The following is an 18,869-nucleotide window of genomic DNA, read 5'->3' on the forward strand; positions in this document are numbered from 1 at the left end:
TACTGCTTCATCATCATGTCATTTTATTATCGAAAGGCACTGTTGTCTACATTTCTTACTATTTATTGATCACATACCAGGACAATAACACATTATATAATGTCTCAACATTAAAAAACACCTGCAACCTGTGGAGAATAAAATTGTAGCAAATTACATTAAAGCTCAGAACAACAAAGCACAGGTTTTTACTGAATCTTTTTCCCAGATGAATGTGTCATGATCTTAACTACACTTTAACTGGATATTTTTATTACACATCCTCTTTATCTGAATCATTTTAGATCACTTGGACTAGAATTGAAGGAAAGTGACAATGCGGCAAAATGTGTTTTAATATATAATTTGCACATGTGTGAAACATTCCAAAATATACAGTTTCACTTTAACAAATTCCACAGTTGTCATCTTCAGTTTTCACTGCATTGTTAAAACACAAAGACACAAGATTCATTAATAACAGCTCCATCTGATTCTGTGTTTCATGTTTTTCATTGGACACTTTCTTTAGCACCAGTAATAATGACAAGCACGATCAGTGAAATAAAAAAATTAAATAAAACCCAAGTTCACTTAAAAAAATAGATGAAACTACATGAACAATGTGTTTGATTATTCTCTTATGGAGCACATTCTTATGCTGTACTTTAACGGTACCCCAAACTGCACGTCATTAGTGGTTAGAATACATTTCATTGCAACTACAAATATATATATCTTCAAACAGCTTCAAACAAAAATGGCATTGGTTATTTTCAGCTCCGTTCATTACAGTCGTATAATGTTCACTCAGTGCATACCTCAAAGACTTATGGGCTTTTAGGTCATTCAGTATGTAACCATTAGTCAGCCATTTCAGTATCAGACTCATTCATTGTAAACATTCATTGTAAACACTAATCATTTTCCATCAGCAACGCTAATCAAAACCACTAGGTGGCGTTATGCAGTCACCAGGTTGTCCTCCATCCTCATTTCATTCATACATTGACTCAGCCAGGCCTGTCAGTTTGAAGGTCTCCGCCACCTGTCTGGAGTGCTGCATTTTAGCCGACAGGGCCTCTAGAACGTCGTTTTGGTCTACGGCTGTGGCTGTTCGATGAATAAACGTCCCCATTGACTCTAGACCCCGCATGCCCAAATTTACTCCACAACCTGGAAGAAAAATACATTATATATAGTAAGCAGAAATCCAACCGTAATGATTTAGCACTTTCCCCTCTTAAAGACGATTACTGTAGCCTTGAAATCATAGATGTGACTGAAAAACAGAATATACTTTTAGACTTTTAGTTTGTGAAACACTAAAATCCACCCATGTTACATTTCCTTTCGCACTGTAGTAACTTTTTTACAGCTCATTCAACCTCTTCAGGAGCTAGACTGTTTATACTCTAAGTGCTTTTGACTAAGTTTTAGAAAAGAGATGACATTTTTTAAATGCAATTTAAGAAACATTTCAATCTCCTTTGTCTCACTTTTTTGTTCATTAAAGTCTTTGAGATAATGTCTCACTTTTCAGCAGTATCTCTTACAGAAAAAAATTTACATATTGGAATGTAGGACACATTTCTTGGAATGTGCACGTCATTTTTTAGATCTCTAAAAGCAATTGCATAACTGCACACTCATCCTCCCAAACAATACTGACACTACATATGGAAAAAATATCCAACATGTGTCATTACTAAAGTAGAATACAGTGAAAATACTCCATTCATCTGTGTTTTCTCAGTAATACAGATATTTAATAGAGGTACGTACCTGTGTCAAAGTTGAGAACACGAGCTGCCTCCCCTTCTACAATAACTGCGACATTGTCCCCCTCTATGTACGCAGCACTGATGCGTCTGTGTGATAACTGAATTTCAAAGAGACGGCGGCTGCACTGCATATGGTGAAGCGTCACATCGTTCAGACGAGGCTCAATGTCTGTCTTATAAGCATTGAAGGATTGGTGGAAAATGTTCTTCATGATCTGGAAGACAAAACAGAAACAGATATATTAGATATAATATATACTTGTTACTTTATTTAAAATTATTATTACTATTTTTTGTCATTTTTTGTCACTTTAACAAATTTGTAGATCTTTTTTTTTTTTTAATCTTTTTTTTAATCTTTCTATTGGATTTGATGCATATTGCTTTGTGCGGATGTACATTTGAATTTCCCCCTTGGGGGATCAATAAAGTATATCTTATCTTATCTTAATTTTGTCAAAAATGTCTTCATGTGAATGCCGCAATATTTATAGGTATTTAGCCTCTGTTCCACATACATGTGATAGGGCAGTCAAAATCCAAACCATGGAAAGAAGCAGCAGTTCTTCTCATTTGTGTAGTTTCAGTTTCCACTGTATTAGGATACATTAGTATATTAAAGAATAGCTATATCATGGAAGAAATTAGTTTTCTAATATATTCTTCAACCATGACTACAGATTTTTAAGGTTATGAGTAAAGCCTTCCTTTTAGATCCCAAAAATACAGACGTGTACTAATGAAAGAGAGCATGAAAATGTACGGCCTTATAGAGGGAAAAAAAACAGCTAAATCCATAATAACGGTCATCCTACCAACGTATTTAACTGGTAAAGGACTAGTGCACCCAAGAAGAGAGAATTCAAAGAAAAAAAAAGTATAAAGGAAAATTTCCCTTTAATTTCAATATTCTAAAAATATGGTATATGCCATGAACATAGCACATGAAAAAGTATGTTGTATCTGTGTCTGTCCTCTTTATTAGAACTCCATAAATATTTCAATCCATTAAAACTGTGACTGTGTGCTTTTGACTGCGGTCTCCCAAGACTCCAATATAGTGATTCTTTTATAAAGCAATAAAAAGAGACAGAAAACCGTGATATGAAGCCAGTAGGAACAACATGAATGAAAAGGGAGGATGTACTGGGGGTTGTCTTTACCTCTGATATTGGGGTAGACTATGTTTTTCAGTCTTTTACACCTCATAAAAACAGCTGATTAATAAACTGAACATTAAAGGAGTTATGTGCAGTATTTGTACTTTAAAATATCGGTGCTATGGATTTATGTGACCACTAGAGGGAGTAGTGAGTCACTCTAATAGTCACCCATGATAAGGAAAACTGACACCACAGGGCCTTGGACCAAAGTGTCAGAAAGTGACAAGAAGCACTAAGAAACACCTTTTAGAGTCAAAGAAAGTGACAGAGTGATAAAAGCTGGAAGCACTGTTGTTATCACCACTGGACAGGGTTCAAAATGAAAAGAATGGAATCTGATGCTGAAATGGCAGCGTTTCTCCTAAAAATGATTAGACCACCCTTGTTTTCTTCAATTTCTTGTTAATTTTAATGCCTGGTACAACTAAAGGTACATTTGTTTGGACAAATATAATGATAACAACTAAAATAGCTCATAAGAGTTTAATTTCAGAGCTGATATCTAGACATTTTCCATGGTTTTCTTGATAATAACCAAAATCACTTCAGTTCTTACATCAATAACTATGGCATTGTACTGACAAAAACTTTTAGGCATTCCATGTTTTCTTTTCTGTCTGTTTTAGTCGCATGATACACACAGGAGTTAGTACTTGATTACATAACCATTGTTTTTGATGACTTTTGATGGTCTAATAATTTTTTCAGAGGCTGATAAAGTTGTTATGAGACATTTCTGACAATTCTGACCTTGTTTGGACAATTCCAAACAGATCTTTAGTGCAGCCACTGACAACACAAACTGTACAGAAAATGGAGGAGATATGTGTTTTTACCATGGCTGTATACTGTCTAAAAGCAGAACTGTAATGTAAAATATCAGCTAATGCAGAGTTTTTACAATATACTAGAGTTATTTTGAATGGCTTTTAAAATTACCAGTTGTGAGTTTTTTATTGAGGGAGACAACTTTGTGTGTAGTGTTAAACAATGAGCTTTACACTCTTCAGTTAGTGATTCGTTGATGGTTTTGGTAGCCATAAGTGTGTTCAGGTACATGACTTTCACCTTGCTGTTGAGTGTTTGTAATATCAATACAACATATAACCCCTTTAAAGCCACCAGAGCTAATACCAATGGGGAAAAAACACCAGAATTCTCCTGCATCTCTCAATATTGGGTCCAAAACAACCTATGAGAGGGTTGTATTGAATACTTTTTTCCTGTCAGACCACTTAAATTGTAATTTCCTGAAAGATAATTATGGAATTTTTGTCCATCAAGGCCAAGAACATCATCATCACAAACTTCATTTTTAATTTCCGGTATAAAATCAGGTCATACTTTTAAAGTTGTGTTTAATCTTAGTGTGATTTTTACCAAAGCTGCTGGTTCCTGTTATCATCTGAACAAACTACAAACATATTTTTTCCTATTTTGATGCATGAAGATAACATTTTCTTCATCGATAGCTCTGTGCCTCCTTATTGATTGTACACTTTCATGGGTATTGAGTGATAAGCCTCTTTGTCACTCTGCCTCGGTCGCTCTCTCAGTTCCCTTTGCTCAACTCTGCTCTTCTTCAACCCATACTTGCACAGTCATCTGTTACCAAGTAACAGTGCATCTGAATGGCCACCCACATAGCAACAAGAGCTCTGATGATGGTCTTTCTAAATACCTGCGTGTATGACTTCACTACACGTTGTGGCTAGAGGACATGCATGTTCAGAGCGGTGCTTGACATAGAAATCTAGAGGCTAAATAAAACACCAACTGCCCAGCGGTTGTAACTGCACCTACAGTCTGTTGTTGTGGGCAGAACCCTCCATTTATTCACTGATGTGTAACAGCAGGGCACAGATGGCCTCTACACACACACACACACACACACACACGCACACACACGCACTAACACACACACAAAACGCCTATTGCCTCCCCTTCTTTCCCCATCTCTTCATCTCATGCTCTCTTTGGTTCAGAAACACACATTCTAAAGCCCATATCCACAGCCACAGTCTTTAACACACACACACACACTTACACACAAAAGCATACAAGCACTCATGCAGAAACACACATGCAGAGACAGACTCTAATGGAGTCCCACAATAGTGCAATCAAAGGCTATTTGCTGAATGAAAGGTGAGGAATAAGTAGGTAGACATGGCAGGACTACACTGACCACAGTTATTATTATCTCTGTCTCTTCTTTGCTTTAACATGGAAATGCAGCAGCAGTTGTTCCTCACACTGTGTCCTCATCAACAATAGCGGGCGGTCAACAAAAACCCTGAAATGATTTTATCAAAAGAGGATAAAAAGGCTCACAGAGGAGTTGGCTGTGTGCCTGAGGAAGCGAACCATCTTGGTGTCAGAGGCAGAGCAGACTAGGGCCATGTAGCGGTTTCTGAAGGTGCCGTAGATCTTCAGGTGAAAGCCGGGTTTGGCGGTGGGGTTTCGGTGCTCACGCAGAGCCTCTACTCCGTAAGCAGATAGGTCAAAGTAGAGGCTGTGGGCACGGATCTCAGGAGTGGGGACCTGAAAGAAACAGATAAAAGGAAGCACATATAATACATGAAAAAGCTCAGCAATACGGTGTTGATTCCATTATTTACAGTGTTTGGTCTGTGTTGGTTAAAGCAATAATTCATTTATTTATTTATGCATTCATGTATTTACTTAGGATCCCCATTAGTTGCCGTATTAAATACTATTATTCTAATACTACTAATAATACACTACTAAGCATGTTTACACACACTGCACAAGTCCCCAATGTGAGATAATAAGGCAAATATGGAGGATCATTTCACTTGATAATTACTGCAGTGATGAATATATTTGAGCTGCAACAACTTATTTATCCCTAACTGATACCTTGAGTCGCTTCTCATTAGTTTAACAACTATTAATTTGCATCTGAATTATATATTGGACAGTGCCATGATTGATGGGGCTCACTGGGCTTTTGGGACAGTGGCTCAGGGAGCATGTGACATCATTTTCACTCATGGATTGGCCACCACAGAGTCCAGACCTGAATCCCTTTGAGAATGTGATGGAGGTCCTACGCTCGCATTATCAAAACAAGCCCTTGGCCAAAAATGAACTAAATGAGGACAGAAATACATATAGGCAATATAAAGCAGAGGTAGACCAATATATTGACTTTTTTCAATATTGGCCATTGGCCTTAACCCATAAAGACCCAAACGTCCACTGTCGACCAAACGCATCTACCAGTCTAAACTGCTGATCCATTATTCCTATCAATCTATGTAAATAATTGGTGTAAAATGCAGTTTGTCATCTTTTCATGGTCATCAGATATGACCCATTTGGATATTCAGAGTAGTGAACGTGGAAACACCATCATCTTCAACCATATTGATTCACTAGTAAAACCCATGGAGTATGAGCAATGACAGTGAATGGAGGCACTGGGTTTGTGTTCAGTTAATGCTATATTTTATAGAAAAAAAACACCTTTTCTTCAGCTTTTTCTGTTTTGATACAATAACCTTTGAATTTACTCTGAGCTTTTATGAACATCTACATGATCAGTCACTTAAAAATAGGAAAATAGATGATTTTCACTGGAAAAATGCAAAATTCAGGGGATAACATCATAATAAATGGTGATAAATCATTTAGGAAAGGTTAAATAGAGAGAAAACTTCATTTGGGAACTGCCACAATAGTGACATTGGGTCTTTATGGGTTAACTTCTTTTTTTAAAGCTGATATTTGATCAATAGTTAAAATGTTATAAGATATTTGATCAGGCACCTGTGTGGGCAGCACTTGAAGTTTAATAAATGTTAAAAGAGTACGATGTGGACGTGTATTAATAATTTCATTTATATTGCTGCATAAAAATCTTAATTATCGGAGTGTTTCAATTGTATTTTACGGTCAATGTGCTTTAAAAAAAAACAATCGGCCTTAAATATCGGCCTCAAAAATCGGCTGTAGATATGGGCTGACCAAATTTTTAAAATTCGGCATCAGCCTTAGAAAAACTCATATCAGTCGACCTCTAATATAAAGTTGTGACATTCACTGTGACATTGCATAAACATTGCATGGTATAAATAATGCTATAGTGAATGTGTCAAATAAACAAAGCTAATGGTGGACCACTGAAATATTGTACATGGTACTTTTTTTTTTTGGCCAAGCTGTTATATGTATGCAGTAGTGGTATTCTCCTTCCTGTGCTGAAAACGACATGACCATTACCCATACATCGTGTCTGCCTACGGAGCTATTGTCACACTTCAGCGAGATTAAAAATGGCTTGATTATTATTCAATGGTTGAAATCTGGCAGCCACTCCCTATTTTTCCCTCAGGCCAGAGTTGATCAATTTTCTTTTCAATGACATAAACCAGCCAAGTGGGATCAAACAGCATTTAGTGTAGCCAAGAGAGATAGAGAGGGAACAGAACAGCGGCTGGGAGGGGATGGAAAGGACAGTAGGTCTAAGCAGGTCATATCCTGGGAGGTAAATTCAATCACCACAGGAAACAGCCAGAGAGAAAAGGGGCCAATAAAAGCCAGCCACACAGCCCCTGTAGAGAACGTGATATGAATGGATATGGTGGCATAAAATAACAAGAGAGACTATGCCTTTGTTCACATATTAGTTAGAGATTTGTACTTGAATGAATCATCTCTATTGTACAGACTGTGCCTGTACTTATTCATGTGATAAATGTAACTTTAACACAAGTCATTTAATCATAATTCTTAAGTCTCTATAAGGACTACATGATTAATAACTGCACATCTGTACAGAATGAGAAGTAGAATCCAACTGTAAATACCATAATACACATAAATGGACATGGGGGTGGGGGGGGGGGTGGGGGGTTGTTATCCAGGTTATCCAGTGTAGTGCTATGGTATGACTTAAATCAGGGGTGTCAAACTCATTTTAGTTCAAGGGCCACATTAAGCCAAATTTGATCTGAAGTGGGCCGAACCAGTAAAATAATAATATAATAATATATAAATAATGTCATCTCCAAACTTTCCTCTATGTTTTAGAGCAAAAAAAGTAAAATGATGCAATGAAAATGTTTACATCTACCAACTATCCTTTAAAACAATGTGAATAACATGATAACATGAACAAACTGAAATTTCTTAAGAAAACTAAGTGCAATTTTAACAATATTATGTCTCAGTTTATCATTTAAATGTGTAAATTACAACTTACAGATCACAGTGGATCAACAAATACACAAAAGATTTAATAACAGGCAGAATATTGTTAAAATTACACTTCAGACATTTTAAAATGTTCATATTTGTTCAGGTTATTTGTGTTTTTGTGAAATGTTAGTTTGTTTTAGTGTAAATACAGTAAAATGACATGAAAATGTTTCCATTTACAAGGACAAAAGTTTGGAGTTGTGATCATTTATAGGTTATTATGATAGTATTTTACTGATCTGACCCACTTGAGATTAAATTGGTTTGTATGTGGAACCTGAACTAAAAGGATTAATGTCTTCAGTGTAATTTTTGCTTTTCACAAATTCATTCCAGGGACCAGACTGGACCCTTTGGTGGGCTGGATTTGGCACCCGGGCCACATGTTTGACACCTGTGACTTAAATAATATTAGGATCACTTTTATTAGTGTTTTCTCTGTCAAAGGGTTACATATTTATTTGTTTGGTGGGACTCTTGGTAAAATTGCATGAGTCATACTTGAAATTCATATTTATATGATGAAAAAGTCCTTTGGTGCAGTATGTAAACAGCCCAGCAGCTGATGTTTTGATATTTTGATTCATAGTCACCTGGTAGAAAACAGATTATATGTCTGGCCAGGGGGGCATAATGAAACGAAAGCTTTATCATCATCATCACTTGCCTCCATCACAACAACAGCTGCTCTTATCAAATTTGATGAGTGAATCAAGAGGCCTAATGTTGAAGCGAGCGAGATCCAACAGTCTGTGGAAACCTGGCTGTTTATATTAGAGTCAGATATTGTGTTGAGCCAGTATTGGCAGATCCACATCACTGTTTGCTTTAATCAGTTTTATGAGGCTAAGCAAAGTCTGCTTTACTGTCATATCCTGCAATATCCTGTTTCTGCCGTGTCCATTCCTTATGTAAACAGCAACCTGTTGGGTCTTACACCGGCTCCATCAGATAAGTGAATGCATCCGTTAATGTGTAAACAAATTGTGTGTATACGTTCACACCTGTCTCTGATCTAGTCTCTCTATAGTTGCATTTGCTCCGTAAGCGTGACAGGATTCCACAGTGTAGTCAGAGCTGATACCCAGCACCGAGCAGGAGTCACCACATGATCCGTCGGCAACTACAATCACACTTGGCCAGTCAGTGTGTGGAATGCGCCGTAGATAGTCCTCTGTAAACTAAAAAAATGAGACAAAAAACAGAGAAAATATAGTTATACAGCTGAGGTCTGGTATTAGCAGCAATAGAAGTAACAAAAACACATTAATGCAAAACTGTGCACGATGATCCCTCTTAATTTATGGACTTTTCATGGTTGTTGCTACAGTTATAGAAAAAAACCCCAAAACAAAACAGTGAAACAGTTAGCAGTGATATTTGCTTTTACATATTTACATATATCCAGTAAAAATAGGAATCTATATAGGGAGGTCAGCCTCTCCCCAAAATCCCAGTCTGCTCCAGTTGGTCATCCCCTAAATACTCAGTGATGATGTATAACTGCTAGCTACCACATAGATCACCTACAGGGGACATGAAATTGTGAGAAAGCCTTCAGTTAGGTATAACATTAGTGTATAACTACATACGGCTGCATGATTACTCAAATCACAATTGTAACTGCAACATCACCCTGTACAATTATACAGTCACCAATGGCTATAATTTAATGGTCCAGACTCAGGAGGACATTCAGGTGATCTAATTACAGAAACTGTGAAACATATAAACAATCTGTTCTATGACGATATGTTGGAATTATTGACACTGAACATAGACAGGTACTGTTTAAAGCATTTTTTTGTGTGTGTGCTAGTTGCATTCCATTTCAAAACGACTGGTGCCAGGTACAACAAACCCCACCCCTCGCACGTATTGTATCTTATTTTGGCATCGATCCAGTTGATGTCACCATGTCTATGCATGTGCTGATGTCAGCATATCAATTGCCTCTATATACGTGCCATGTTCGAAGTAAATTGAAACAAAATTGATGCTTTTATAGACCTTTGAAATGTCACCCATTATAAGTGAACAGAAGAAGAAAAAAAGGAGTTAAAAAATTCATTAAAAATGCGAACTTTGACTTACTTTTCCGAAAATGTAACCACATCTATTCTGGGTCACTGGCAATCTATAAACCCAATTTGGTATGAATTCAATCGATAGTTTTGCTGCTACAGTCATGTGAAATTTCACCCATTATAAGTAAATGGGAATAAAAAAGATTTTAAAAATTCATAAAAAATTTGAACTTTGACCTACTGTTCCCAAAATGTAATCAGATCTATTCTGGGTCATTGGCAATCTACAAACCCAATTTGGTATGGATACTAATTGTTTTGCTGCTAGAGTGTTAACAAACAAACAAACAAGCAAACCAAACAAACCAAAAACAATACCCCTTGCCTCCACTTCAGGGGGCGGGGTAACAATTAGTCTGTGCACATTCATTGATACCAAAGCAAGAAATTGTGTATTACAATATTTCACCACAGTAACTATAATATAATTTTGCACCAAATTATGCGGCGCAGCATCCTACAGCGCAAAATCATAGCTGTATAAAGACTCAATCAAACTTGATTTTTTGAAGAAAAACAAGACGCTATTTGACAACGCATCATTTAATCAGTGATGTACCACTAGCATAAAAATACTTAATTATATCTTATTCAAACTTAATTTCCTTAACAGCTCTAATTCTATGATAACTTCTGCAGTATTACAACTTAATAATACAACCCCTCCCACCATCGCCCATCAATCTAAACAGGATGCTGTATTGTAATGCACTCACACAAGCATTTTATACGTATGTGCTCCAGAGGTCATGCTTGTCTTGGCAACAGTGCAACACTCAGAGAGATTTATAATAATGTCAGTGCATGCATCACTGCCCCAGAGAATGAGCAGGACAAAGTGTGCTGGAATGAGACTGAAAATAAAGGGGCCTTGCAGGGGTTATAATGGCTCCAAGCTTAAGAAATCTATGTTTAATCACTGTGGACAGCAGAGAACAGGTGTGTTAAAATACCCTATTGCATTGTCACGTCCATGTTGTCCAGACAGCTAAGAAAAGAGGGAAAGTCTGTCATCACTGTCCTGTCTAATTTAGAGGAAACAATGTACTTGGCACTGACTCTAAATGAAACAGAAGTTTGTTGTAATCAAAGACCCTCTTGACCTTGTTTTCCATCTTCCAAAGGTTGGTGAGTCACTCTGTAACAAGGAGGACAGCAGCAGCAGCAGCAATCAGGAATGACATTCAAGCTGTGGAGAAAAGAAACGCCGCTGGCCAGAGCTAGACAAAGGCAACACAGAGGAGTGCATCTATGATAATTACTTCACTCCTTTGGATTAAATTATGTTTTCTACAGCTTAATAAGTCATTGGAAAAAAAAAAAAAAAAAAAAAAAAAAACAAGAGCGTAAAACAACACTGCAACAACATCCTTAATGACACAGTTCAGCCTCATTAGAGTAATAAAGCCTTAGCTCGGGTGTCCAACCGTGACACAAATATTCACTGAACATTTAATCATTGTTTGCCCACTCTGAATACTCACTGCATGCCTTCTATCTGAGAGACGTCTCTAAGGTTTTTTGTGTGTTAGTAGGTTATTTCTTTGTCTTTTGATGAGGTCTGGTTGGGGTTAGGGTTTTGTTCTCATGTTTTTGTTCTTTTGATGTGAATGTTATTAACCCCAAAGTGAAAGCCTTATAAATAAAGTTTTCTTTTCCATGAGAACAAGAATAAGACGCTGATTTTTAGGAGTATGGATTGATTAAAAGTTTTACAGCTCAGACAATGTTTGCAACTTGGGTTGTAAAATCAAGTCCCGTAAGACATATTCTCTTATTTAATATGCATGTGGCTAGCAGATACCATAAAAAACAGCTGTAAATTTTCCTTTTTAGATGGTTTCCTTTTGAATCAAAACAGGATATTATGAGTCACCCTCCTTCTGATTTTGATGCTTTAATATGTGAATTGTAATCCATTGATTAAACATTAAATACATGGATTTGCTTTGTTTTTTTGGTGTTTCACTGAGCATAAAACCTGTAGCAAGGATTCTTGTCCTCATGTTTGAGGTCAGCTTACATAACAAGTTATTTCAGCTGATGGGCCCGCTTTCCATCTGCCATTATACAATGCTGTGTTAGAAAAAGCATAGTAAGAATTGCAGTGTTTCTACTGTATGTCTGACAAAAATGGAACAATAATCTAATAAGTTAATTAGTCAAACGTATGGCTGTTACTGTTAGGTTTGTAACAGGTATTTTACACATTAATGAAAGTCTGATTATTTATGAAAGAAATCATCTTTATTCCATAAAAGAAAAAAAAACTGAACAAAACCACGAGAAAGTGTTTTTTCACCAACAAAGAGTCCAAAACATGCCTCTGTACCAAAACTGAAGGGCAGGAAAATAGACTAATTGTCATATTTCAGAAGTGAATATCATTTTTATTTGAAAAATCACTGAGATGATCATTCATTTACAAACAAATAACTGAATAATACTAATCATTAACTGTTGCAGCTGTAATAAACTTAAAACTAACACAAAATAGCATTCTCATCTGCTGAGAAGATACATGCTCCCTGATGAGCTGGCTCATGGCGAGAGCAACACAAACAAAAATTAAATAAATAAGTAAAATGTGGGATCAGAAAAGGAGGAGCTGAGCCTGATCAGCCTTTGTTGAGGTTTACTCTACATCCTGACAAAGAGTGTGGACTCTGATTGGACACAGTAAGAGACACATCTCTGTCACCATCACTGCAGATTGCTATCAGAGCTCTCTCTATTCGCCTATTTTCTGTGACCGCTGCCACTGTGGGAGGATCATGTTTAGACACACTATGGAGGCACAGTGACAAGATCAAGTACTGTGAGACTCATCACATGTTTCCAGATCCCTGATGTCAAGCGCAAGTGCCTGAAATATACTCAGATTTTATACAGTCATGGAAAAAATGATTAGACCATCAAAAGTCATCAAAAACAATAGTTATGCAATCAAGTACTAACTCCTGTGTGTATCATGTGACTAAAACAGACAGAAAAGAAAACATAGAGTGCCTAAAAGCACTGTTTTTGGCAGTACAATGCCATAGCTATTGATGTAAGAACTGAAGTGATTTTAGTTATTATCAAGAAAACATGGAAAATGTCCAGATATCAACTTTAAATTAAACTCTTATGAGCTATTTTAGTTGTTATCATTATATTTGTCCAAACAAATGTACCTTTAGTTGTACCAGGCATTAAAATGAACAAGAAAATGAAGAAAACAAGGGTGGTCTAATAATTTGTAGAAGAAACGCTGCCATTTCAGCATCAAATTCCATTCTTTTCATTTTGAACCCTGTCCAGTGGTGAAAACATCAGTGCTTCCAGCTTTTATCACTCTGTCACTGTCTTTGACTCAAATGTACCTTTAGTTGTACCAGGCATTAAAATGAACAAGAAATTGAAGAAAACAAGGCTGATCTAAAAAAAAAAATAATAATAAAATTTTTAACCCTTTCATGCATAGTAGTCACAACAGTGGACAGCTGATCAAATAAGTTCTCTTGTATATTCATGGATTTTGTTGTTTTAGCTCCATAAACAGCGGACACTTATACATCATCCTATATGCTGTAATTCATACCATTACTGTAACTTTGCTGTTCTAGATAAACCTAATCTGCAGTAACATGTTTGAGTGTAAAAAAAAAAAAAAAAAAAGCTAATTGTTATTATACTGTAATTAACAGGATTTTTTTTTTTCTTTTTTTAAACAAAATTTTGTGGGGTTTTTTTTGTTTTTGTTTTTTTTTTGTTTTTGTTTTTGTTGCATATTATCTCCATGAAGTGAGTAATAACTAGTATTAGAGTATGATAAAAAGTGAGGAAACATCAGATTAGCAGCATTAAACATGTTTTTATTTCATAGTTTTCACACAGTATATCAGTAAATACATGTAGTAAATACATGTTTTTTTGCTTCTAAAATTAAATGTATGGTGTCCAGCTGAGTGGACATTTTTGTAACTCCATGAAAAATAGGTTCATATAAAAAATTCAATCGCATTGTTTTTTTTTTTTGTTTGGTTTTTTTCAAGCCCAAAGAAGAATAAAAATCACTCGGGAAACACATCTTGATTAAGGTTCTCATAATTCATGCATGGAAGGGTTAATTTTGTGTATAAACCCAACTGCAGGATGCCTCTAACACAGGGGTGTCAAACATGTGGCCCGGGGGCCAAATCCGGCCCGCCAAAAGGTCCAGTCCAGCCCCTGGGATGTTTTTGCCAAGTGCAAAAATTCCACAGTCTTGAATTGAATTAAACAAAAAAAATAGCTTGAATTAAGGAAAAAATCTTGAATTAAGCCAAAAAAAAAAATCTTCAATTAAGTAAAAAAAAAACAAAATCTTCAACTGAGCCAAAAAAAAAATCTTCAATTAAGTAAAAAAAAAAAAAAAATCTTTAATCAAGCCAAAAAAAATCTTTGATTAAGTAAAAAAAAATCTTCAATTAAGCCAAAAAAAATCTTGAATTAACAACTTTATTTTTTGTGTTTTAGTGCAAAAAATAACATTAAATAATGAGAATATTCACATTTCCAAACTATCCTGTAACACTAAAATGTGAATAACCTGAACAAATATGAACAACTTGAAATGTCTGTAGAAAATTCAGCCCAGTTTGAACTCTTTTCTGCCTGTTCCTCAGTGTTTAGTGTCTTTGTAGATCTGATCCATAACGCACATGGACAAATGAGAAGTGGAGGCAGAATATTGTTAAAATTGCACTAAATTTTCTTACGTTTTTTTAATTTAAAGTTTTTTCAGGTTTTTTTTTTTTTTTGATAGTTTATAAAAGTAAGTATTTTCATAATTTAATGGGGTTTTTTTTACACTAAAACAAAGGCAAAAAATTGGAGTTGTCATTATTTATAGGTTATTATGTTATTATTTTATTGGTCCGGACCTACTGGAGATCAAATTTAGCTGAATGTGGCCCCTGAACTAAAATGAGTTTGACACCCCTGCACTCTCAAAAACAGAGGTACCAGCTTGTACTTAAAAGGGTACAAATGCTTGTCGCTGGGGGTGTACTTTTTTGAGAGACATTTCTGTACCCTTTCGAAATGGTCTATTTTTGTACTTTAAGTACTTTACACAGAAAGAAAACTCTCATACAGTTGATAATGCCATGATGTTTAAAGTTTGAACCAGTGGCCTAATTGAGAAAAAAACCCCAAACAGATTAGGCAAGCTACGACATCAAGACATGGAGGTGTGAATGAAAACTTGATAAAACAGAGATTATGGCAATAATCAGAGGTTCTAATAAGCTAAATAAATTATTAGGCTATTACCATTGAGCTAATTGGGCTATTAAATTAAAACACAAATTATTATGAATTATAATATACAGTAATTACAGTATGATATATGATAAATAATGTGTTAAGCCTAATGTTTGAACTATAATTAGTCCTACTGTTCAGTTCTCCTAACCTATAGCCTATTCTCATGGTCTACACACATTTTTTAATGCTGCAGGGTACCTTATAGTACAAATTTGTACTTTACATAATTTTGGACCCTTTTTCATAGTCTAAAGGTGCAATTCTGGCCTCCTAAAGACCAATATTGTACTTTTGAGAGAACATTCTTAAAAAATGTACTTATAGGTACATAAATGTTCTGATCTCATACCTCTATTTTTGAGAATGTGCTCTCCCATACACACAGGTGAGTAAGAACAGTTTGGAGGAGGACATACCTTGGTGCCAAGTTGCACCTTGATGTCCACCTTCTGTTTCTTCTGCTCCAGGATGCTCAGCAGATACTCCTGAAACACTCCTATCCTGGTGAAGAAGTGCTCATCGTGCCAGCAGCCCTCCATGTTATCAAAGTCCACCCCAAGTCCCAGCAGAAACTTCACGCTCCGTGGATCCAGGGCTATCTGCTGGGGTCGGCAGAGCAAGGCGCTGCGGTACCTCTCGTCCAGGACGGTCAGTTTCAGCACCTTCCCGGAGCGGACAGCGACCAGCGCCGCCGTGAGCCCCACGGGTCCCGAACCCACGATGAGCACCGAGATCCTGGCGCGCCACTGCCGGATGCCATCCAGGCTGACTTTGACCAGCACATACACGGCCACGGCCACCAAAGTACTCAGAGCCGTGTCATAGGCGAGAGCCCGGTACTTTTCCTCCGCGGTTTCTCCAATGCTGCCAAGTCCGGCGTTTTCTGACCGCAGCCCGTCCATACCCGGAGAGGAAAGCACTAGTGGAGAAACACAAGGATCCTGGAATTCTAAGAAGGACGGCTTTGTCAATCTGTGCGTTCACTCAGGCAGACAGAGGGTTTACATCATGCACCCACAGGCAGACGAGCTGCGACTTACGCCCTCCCTGCGCAGCAACTTGGACCAGACCTCCCTCTCTCTCTCCCTCTCTCTCTCTCTCTCTCTCTCTCTAAGGTGTGCGTTCACAGAGCGTCAGCACAAAATCAGCAGTTTAACACCTATCAGTAGTCTAAGCGCATACAGGTTCCAACCAGTGCAGTGTTGGCCCGGGACACCATACAATCCCCCAAACCCAATGGGACTCTATATTGTGAAAATCCAATAGATGTTTACCACCAAACTGCAGAGGCTGTGACAGTGTGAGTATGAGCTTTGGTTTCTACCCCGAGAAACTATCGATTTTTTTTTGTTTCTAAAACAAGAAAGGTCGATTCTCTCTCACTCCACAAAGAGCAAACTTTCTGTATATAATCCTACAGGAGTCATTACAAAGCGCGCAGATTTTTACTAATGGTTTCTGCCCACCACCAGCTATAGGGGCCCCATAAGGAGAAGGAGAGGGATGGTGATTCTAAGGGCCCAGGACTGACAGGGGCCCTTGAAAGTACAACATTTGTCAGTTTTGGTGATACATAAATATGTTTGTCCTTTGAATTAGTTTAGTTTAGTTTTGAAAAAAAAAAAAAAAAAAAAAAAGAATAAAATCCAGCCAGCCTCTGACCCCTGCCTCCCCCTCCTTATTTTAAGATATGGTTTGGTCCAGGTGCCATAGCTCTTAGCTGATGCTAGTAAATATTCTTCTATCCAAAAAGTAGAACTGTCTTTGTATATCAATGTGGGAAAATTTTAATATTGCTATCATTAAAAAATATTTTTAAAATGTAAAACATGGCTCGCTCCTTTCTTATCAATCTTGCACCAAATCATCAAATTCAAGGTGTCCAGCTGCTCACATAAACACCACAATCACAACAATAATCACTACAATAACATTGCGAAGTAAAATAAAATAAGAAGAACTTTAAAGAAGAAAATAAGATCTGATATGTTTCATGCGGGATAAATCTGGGAAAAAAAACATTTCACTTGAATTTTACTATTTGTTCATTTCTCTGAGAATATAAGATAGTAACACTGGTCTATGAGCAAAATGCCTCTAGAATAAAAGTCGTGAAACTCTACCAAGTCTGAGTCCCTGATAAATAGACATTGAGTCAGAAATGCTTGTTAGCTGCAGAATTGTTTTACTCAAACGGTATGTTTGTCTCAGAGCTACCAGATCTACATCAAAACATTGTCTGCACATTACTGTACAATACATTCACTTTACAGGTTCTTTCTAGAGGAAGACTTATAAACCAATAGCCTATCTATCTATCTATCTATCTATCTATCTATCTATCTATCTATCTATCTATCTATCTATCTATCTATCTATCTATCTATCTATCTATCTATCTATCTATCTATCTATCTATCTATCTATATATATATATATATATATATAAAATTCAGCACTATATGATATTACTACCTGCTTTTCTTTTGACTACAGGACATCAGCAATACGTTTTACAATTTTACATACTGCATTTAATTTTTTAAAATATTTTTGCATATGTGCATATGCATATTTTCTTTTTTTGCACCATGGGAAGCAGTACTCCAATGTCATTGAACCGTGTAGTTAGTATGCCTGTGCAATGACATTTATCTTATCTTATCTTATCTTATCTTATCTTATCTTAACTTATCTTATTCATATACATTGAAAACATCAGCTCACCATCACTTTTATCATTTGTTCTCTAGTTCATATGTAAGATTTAGTGCATATAATCTCAGAGGCAGATCATTTTTAAAACATTGCAGACCAGTGTTATTGATTCCACAAATCCTACATGTATAAAGCTTCACATCCATCCTGTTCTCCCTTCTCACCTACTGTCACATGTATCTCTGTGTAATTTACCCTCATGAAATACAGAATCATGTTATTAACAGCCCTTCGTTTCTGAGTTAAAGAAAGCAGTGGCCTCATAGAAACTTCACCATGGTGATGGCTTTTCAGACAACAAGGACAGATTTGATGAAAAGATGCAGGTCTGTGCTGCTGCTGCTCCTGGAAATGTTGTTTAATGTGATGTTCAACAAGGCAGGAGGCAGATAATTATGCTGCTACAATTCTGTTTTTTTATTGCAAATGGCTTATTTTTGTCCAGTGATAAAGTGACATGTATAGATGTGTTAGTTTATAAGAATCAGAGGCTGTATCAGTTTTATAAAACCTACAAAGAATGGGATGTCTACTCTACATAATAAGCAGTAATAACAATTTAACCCTCAAAGACCTAAACAGTCATCAGCGATCAAAAGAATCTAAAATGTTTAATCACA

The 18,869-nt window shown here is 36.5% G+C and overlaps 1 protein-coding gene and 1 long non-coding RNA gene across 2 annotated transcripts in view; one reads left to right on the forward strand and one right to left on the reverse strand.

Annotated features, from left to right (window-relative positions):
- Positions 1-17,077, reverse strand: LOC115420927 (uncharacterized). Its single transcript, XM_030136555.1, has 5 exons — positions 15,948-17,077; positions 9,157-9,333; positions 5,261-5,470; positions 1,765-1,978; positions 1-1,155 (listed from the first exon to the last, which is right to left on the reverse strand). The coding sequence occupies exons 1-5, from the start codon at positions 16,431-16,433 to the stop codon at positions 977-979; spliced, it is 1,266 nt and encodes a 421-aa protein (XP_029992415.1). The 5' UTR covers positions 16,434-17,077; the 3' UTR covers positions 1-976.
- LOC115420930 (uncharacterized) overlaps positions 1,281-18,869 on the forward strand; it is a 23,950-nt gene continuing 6,361 nt past the window's right edge. The window contains exons 1-2 of the long non-coding RNA XR_003935622.1: positions 1,281-1,292; positions 8,442-8,448. This is a non-coding gene — a long non-coding RNA (uncharacterized LOC115420930). The remainder of the gene's footprint in view (positions 1,293-8,441; positions 8,449-18,869) is intronic.

Source organism: Sphaeramia orbicularis, chromosome 6, assembly GCF_902148855.1.
Source record: "Sphaeramia orbicularis chromosome 6, fSphaOr1.1, whole genome shotgun sequence".
NCBI classification, from domain to species: Eukaryota; Metazoa; Chordata; class Actinopteri; order Kurtiformes; family Apogonidae; genus Sphaeramia; species Sphaeramia orbicularis.